This window comes from Cyprinodon variegatus, unplaced genomic scaffold (assembly GCF_000732505.1).
Source record: "Cyprinodon variegatus isolate N-32 unplaced genomic scaffold, C_variegatus-1.0 Scaffold809, whole genome shotgun sequence".
NCBI classification, from domain to species: domain Eukaryota; kingdom Metazoa; phylum Chordata; class Actinopteri; order Cyprinodontiformes; family Cyprinodontidae; genus Cyprinodon; species Cyprinodon variegatus.
Window position 1 is genome coordinate 167,674 of NW_015151262.1, and position 7,017 is coordinate 174,690.

At 36.3% G+C, this 7,017-nt stretch overlaps 1 protein-coding gene across 1 annotated transcript in view; it reads left to right on the forward strand.

Annotated features, from left to right (window-relative positions):
* The first annotated feature begins 5,027 nt into the window (after positions 1-5,027).
* The window catches only part of upb1 (ureidopropionase, beta), an 11,700-nt gene continuing 9,710 nt past the window's right edge, over positions 5,028-7,017 (forward strand). Inside the window, exon 1 of the mRNA XM_015396628.1 lies at positions 5,028-5,261. Coding sequence (XP_015252114.1) covers positions 5,158-5,261 — 104 coding nt within the window. The 5' untranslated portion in view covers positions 5,028-5,157. The remainder of the gene's footprint in view (positions 5,262-7,017) is intronic.

A 7,017-nucleotide genomic window follows, 5' to 3' on the forward strand; every position in this document is an offset into this window, starting at 1 on the left:
TCCCTTTACAGCCAAAAGCAGTCACAGGACCTTCCACAGAGGGTTGACTTGCCAGCCCCCTCTCTGTGAAGACAAGAACACAACGGATTCTTTCTTCTTTTCCTGCTCTCTTGCACATGAAGCTGGGGTCTGCTTTGGCAGGATCTCTGGCAAGATGGAGATCCAAGGCCCAGGGGGACCCAGCTCTCCAGAATCATAACGGATAGGTCAGAACCTTTCACAACCAAACTGCTGCAAAACAGACCTTTTGCAACACATTTCTTTTGAGTTTCAGAACTTATAGAGCCAGACTGGATGAGAAGGCCTGCCTTGATGAGCCACTGAGACAAAGAGGACCCCTGCTGTGAGCCACTGAGACAGAGAGCCTGCCTTGCTTAAAGCCTGCCTGCCAAACTCAGGCTGATTGGAAACTCAACCTTCCAAATTGAAATGGACAAAAAGGTTTGCAGGTCTGGCATAATTAGGGACAGAACAAAAATATGTCATTTGATGATGTTGATCATGTGTTCACTGATGACAAGCTAACAGGATGGACTTCATGCTCCGCTATGCTATACAGAAACATGTTTTGAGCTGTTGTTAAAGCTTGGACAAGCTTTATTTCACTAAGGGTATAAACACTGATATAACATTAGCGTTCATGTGTTCCTTTAATGCTCATTACATTTCAATTAGCAAGTATGACCAAAAGTCATTCAGTGGAATGTATATATTCGCTGCTAGCTATTTCAAAGAGGGTAAAGAATCATTTGACTAAAGGTTATTGGTTCTTGATTAAGCAAGTCATTTAATAAAACATTATATGGTCAAATAATGTTTTATTCACCTCATGGCTTTGGATTGTGAATCGGTCTTAAAACATTCCTTGTTTCTCTAAATTAGTGAAAAGCTAACTTGATCATACCCCAAATTCTTCAAGATAAACGTTGTTTTTTAAACCCAAAATCCATTTTAAACTGTAATATTGTTTTCAACCATGTTTTCCCTTCCTCTTTGTACATAGTAATTTAGTTTGGTTGAGGTTCACTAGACTTAGTTAAGAGTTTTAAACAGAAATATGTTCGACTTGTAGCTGAATGATTGTTGTTAATAAACTCTTATATTTTGAACCGAAGTTGTAGTGAATTTATTCCATGTATGTGCAGAATTAATTGTTTGACCATGATTAGTGCTCGAATCACCCTTTCATTTATTGTTCTAACACACAGCTAGTAGGGCATGTGTTCATAAACAATATATAACAGCCAAAATAATATCTGATTAAATAAGATATTTTTCCGGCATCAGAAATATAAATTCCAAGCTGGCTGGGAATTGCATTGAAAATAAAATCACAACAATGCAGTTGGGATACACATTTTAGTATTGTTTCTCATACAGAAAGGTAAAACTGTTGCTCATTATTCTTACAAGTTCTGCCACAGACACCTGATTGGATTTGATTTAATTCAATTCAGTTTATTTATATAGCACCAATTCATAATACATGTCATCTCAACACACTTTACAGAGACAATTCAATCAAATCATAAAGTCAAATTGGTTCAAAGTTAAGGAAAACCAACTACTTGCATCAACTTTACAGCAAACCTTCATGTAGTGACAGTGGAAAGGATAACTCCCTTTTAACAGGAAGAAACCTACAGCAGAACTAGAACCAGTATTAGTGGCCATCTGCCGAGGCTGACTCTGGCTCAACGAGACAGAAGCAGACATTTAAGGCTTTATATGTAAGAAGGAGGACTTTGAATTGTATTCTGGATTTAACAGGAAGCCAATGAAGAGAAGCTAGGATAGAAGAGATATGATCTCTCTTTTTAATTTTCATCAGAACTTTGGCTGCAGAATTTTGGATCAACTAAAGGCTTTTAACTACAGTTTGTGGACTTCCTGATACTAAAGAACTATAATAGTCCAGTTTGAAGTGAAAAATGCATGGACTAGTTTTTCAGCATCACCCCTGAATAGGATCATTCTGGAGATGAAAGAAGGAAATTCTAGAAACCTCTTTGATATGGGACACCAAAATCTTTTACTTTATTATCTGAAATCATCAATTAATCAATTAATTAATTAATCCCATCCAAATGAAGTGACCGACTAATCAGCTTCTTTTTCAAAGACTCCAAAGACTATAACTTATGTTTTGTCTGTATTCAGGAGCAAAAAGTTAAGAGTCATCCAGGTATTTATGTCTTGATGAGATAGCTGTTGTCTATGTAATGGATGAAATTAACCTCAACTGAAGACAAAAAAAACACAGCAGAATAACAACAACAGAACACAGTAAACTAATCCCATCCAGTAAATCAACTCAACGGAAGCAGACCATATATACATTGTTAAGAGAATTGGTCCTAGCACTGTCCCCCTGTGGTACTACACAGGTAACGTGGACAACCTGAAATCTGTTAAGTAAAATTTAAACTGGCCTGTTCCTGTAATTCCTACAAATAATTGAAGTCTTTCAAAACTAATATTATGATCAACTGTATCAAATGCAGCACTGAGTACTAACTGGACAACTACAGATACAAGTCCATTATCTGAGGCCATGAGAATATCATTAGTGACTTTTACCAGAGCTATTTTAGTGCTATGATGAGCTCTAAAACTAGATTGAAACTCTTTAAAAATAAAAAAAAATAAAATAAAATATGTGGTCACACACTTGTTTGGCAACTATTTTATTTTATATTCATATAAAATATATTTGAATGGGTATAGCAAAAAATATTCTTGCTCTCAAATGTATGTTTTGGTTCTTTTTTCTTGCTTGAAGGTAGTTTTCCCTCCATCTCTTTGCTAAAGAAAAGCATAATAACATTATGCTATTATCCAAACCATATATTAACAAATCTCTTTTTATTTTTAAATGACATTTGAAAACCATGTTTCATATTCCACCAATTTCACAATTATACATTATCACAGAAAAGGATGTGTGCAAGAGGTGGAAATGTTTGAGACATTTGAATTTAATTTGTTTTTTAAATTGAGTTTTGAATTAAACTGAACAAGACTGCATATGTAAAAAGTGTCTAAATCTGACTTTGAAAAATTCTCTGCATTAAATAGCATGTTGGAACATGACTGAATTGTTCACAACTCGATATGAATTTTCCCTACTTTGTCCAATAAAGGGTAGTGTGTGATTTTTATTGTGAGTTGTCACAATATAAAAGATACAAATATTCACACCATGTTATTAAATCCAAGATAAATTCTTTGCATTCTATATCCTTGGCTATTCATGATAAAATTCATCTATGGAGAGCAGAAGCATAACACTGGTAAATTTATCAAAAGACAGCTGCAACAGAAAGTGGACATTTACACCCTGAGCATGTGTGAGCATATATAGGTGAAAAGCCTGACAAACCTGTTTGCATAAAGTGCATCAAAAGGTGTGTGTGCGTGTGTGCAATGGTTATCCTAAGGCTAGCAATTTTTATGCACTATGGAGGAGGAAAGGGAAGCTTTAATTAGTTACAACTTAGACTTTTAAATATAACTAACATGTATTCTTCTCCTTGCCTTTCTGAATGTCTGCAGCTCACATGAGGCTCCACTCTTAAATGGAACCAGAATTGAATACTTAAGTTAAAAAAACATGGTCACCCAATCAGTGGCGGCTAGTGGCGTTTTCTCAGGGGAGGACATAAATTCAAAATACTGTACAAAAAATACCAAAAACCAATCAAACCTATACTAAGTTATCACAATAGTATATTTATATAAATGCCAACAACAAAAAACATAAAAACACTTAAAGTCTGACACAACTTAAACACTATAAAAACAAAACATCATTTAATGTACAGGTTTACATTTTGTACATAAATCTTGGCCTTCTGAAGCTTTGTGACAAAATATTGTCTCACAAAACAAAAACAAAAAAATGTACCAGTTTAATAATGGAGAAGCTATTAGTCAGCTTTATATTTTTTAATATATAAAAAAAATTATTTTCTGAGAATGGGTTTATTTAAGAGCAACTATGCAAATTAACAAACATCTTGGAAAAGTACACAATATTATTTCATTTTCCATGTGAATCCCAGATTGTACCCTGTGATGGACTGGCAACCTGTCCTGGGCGTACCCCGCCTCTCGCCCGTAGACAGCTGGAGATAGGCACCAGCACCCCTGGCGACCCCCTTCGGGATAAAAGCGTTTCAGAAAATGGAGGCAGACAGTCAAGGCAGCAGAAGAAAGCATTAGCCTCACTACATGCAGTTAGCCAAGCCTTATAGCTAAACCAGGTCCTGGAAAAAAGATCCTGTCATTTGGACTGCTGATTAATTTTGATGTTCACCTCCAGCTTCTCTTGGTAAGTCTGTTTCCAAGAGACTCTCCAAAAAACGTAACCTCCTTTTCGGAGGTAATAAACACATAAAGTTACCTGTAGACAACAGAAGATACCTGTGTATGAAGCCAAGCTACTTTAGTGAACCGTCCCACAGCTTTCTATGTAGTTTCTGCAGGAAAGGAGAGGATTCTTGTTCCAGGTGCCAGAAGTTGCTTGCTTTATGTGTAACGGATGGGATGCAGTTCTCAGGAATACCCTTTAGTTATGTAATTTGTCATAAAGTCAAATCCTCACATTTTTTATTTTCGTTTATGGAGAAAATGTTTGAGTTAATGATACAAACGTAACAGCATTCTACGTGCTTTGGAATAGAGAATATAGAATTAATATTTATAAAGATTTTAAAGCTTTATAAAAATTTAAAGCTTTACTAATAATTTTCCACACACAATTCTACACACTACGCCTAATCGATGCTCCTCTAGCACAATTGATTTTTGTTGATTTTTTTTTTTTTTTGTAATTGGACCTAGATCTTAAAATAAACTATAGCAGCAAACATAATCTACTGAGAGTTAAATTGAGGTTTTTTATATGTGGCTCCTCAAGATCAAGCTCCTGTAAAACCTTCAGTTCTGTCTGTGAGCAGCGGAGTGTGTAGCTCTGCTGTAACTTAGTTGTTCTCAAGTCAATGACCAGCTGTGGTTACTATCAGCCAGAGGCCCCTGTTTGGAAAGCAAAGAGTTGTTATGCAACGACTGAAACAAGCTCAAACAGAGGCAATAACTGGATGATTTGAAGCTCAGTCGCTGCCGAGGAGGTCTGACAACAAAGAAGCCACAAGAATGTCTGCGTGTGAATTTGAGTCACTCGAAAAATCTCTGGAGTCCCACCTGCCAGAGGCCGAGCTGGCAGAGGTGAAACGAATCCTGTTTGGGAGAGAAACACTGTAAGTTCTTAATTCAATGCATTTATGTATAAACTTTCTACAAAGCAGAGGAATTCTTTCAGCTTTGCGCAAGTTTTTTTTCCACTGGTTTCCTGGTAAATTATTATTCTGCAGTTTGGACTTTGGTCGAACCCCAGCCTTCCACAAAAGTTATAATGTTCAAAAATACAAATTCTTCGTAGTTAAGGACACTGGCCTACTGATTTAGATTAAATTATTGGCACCGTGGTAAAAATTTGTAAATCAATCTAAACTAACAATCCATGCAGCAGCAGGATTTTACAGTTGGGGTAGATATTTTTTCCTGTGTGGTTGTGCAGTTTTTAAATTTGTTGCCTCAGCGAAACGGTCAGGGGTATGAACACTGGCCTACAGTAAGCTCTTTCTGCATGGAGTTTACAACCCATGCATGTGTGGGTTATCTCTGCATAGGTTCTCTCTAGTTATATAAATAAAATATGACAGGTTGATTGGTGTTTCTAAATTTTGCTTAGGTGTGGGTGGGTATAGTACATGGTTGTGTGTCTCTGCGTGATGCCCTACAATAGACTGGTTACCCATTTATGGTGCACCCTGCCTTTAGGTAAGGAGCATGGGCATACATTCAGTGAGAATCAGCAAACTATTAAAGAATACCTCTTTAACCTGCTACAGGAGATCCATCTGCCTTCAGTTATTAACATCTACATCTAGTTGTTATAAAGAGCTCCTACAGAGAACATATAAAAGAACAATTAAAAAAGGAAAACAAAAAAATGTTAAGTGTTACTGAATATCTAACTGAAGAAGAGTAATTTTGACTCATTTTAAAAACTGACCTGTCAGGGCAAAAGTCAAAATAAAAACACCATAAAAAGAAGTTAAAAACATTAAAAACCTCACAGTTATGACACTTTTTGGTAAATTCTCCTTGGTACATTTAGTTTGTGTAACTCTACTATCACTAACCAGTGATGACACATATAAAGATAAGATAGTTGTATGGATTTTTCTTAGTTATATGTACTTGAATATCTTTTTTATAAAGTACTAATGCTCTGAAATAAAAAGCTGTTTTTATTTTTGAAAAGTTAAATCCAAGAGCATAGTTCTAGGTAAAGTTTCAGTGGAATTTGGCAGTCCATGTTTATATTTATGATGGTAGGGCAGAAAAGGCTTTTTATTGCTATACCTCACTGTTGGGTCTGGCCATGCAGGGAACCATTATAATGAACAACTGATTAGTAAAACCGTTTTGAAACCCTGCCGAGATCGGTCCGAGCACGGTAATGGAGATAACTGTTGAGTGTAAATGGCACGCACAACTGAACTGGACCGTGCCAGACACAACCGAACCATGTAAAACTGGTACTAGTTAATCAGATAACAAAGAATGCATGAGCAGACAGTGTCATCTCCTTACAGTCAGCCTTTGTAATCATGAAATTTCAGACAATCATAAAATAACTAGCTTCCCTACCTTACCACATGATTTCCAGTGATAATTCTGCTTAGCAGTGTGATAAACCTCAAAATCCGTCATTGTTTCTCGTGTCTAAAAGCCCTGATTGTCATGTCGGGTTCAAGGCGTCTAACCCACATGCAGAAACACTCGTGAGACAGGGAAAAAGTTAAAAGGTTTATTTACAAATTTATAATGAGAATAAACTGGTTCTTGGCTCGGCAGACAGGTCACAAGGGGAACACCACTGAGGAGGACAGAGGAGTTAATGTTGATCCAGGTAAACTGCAGGTTTTCAGATGTTGGAGTAAATAC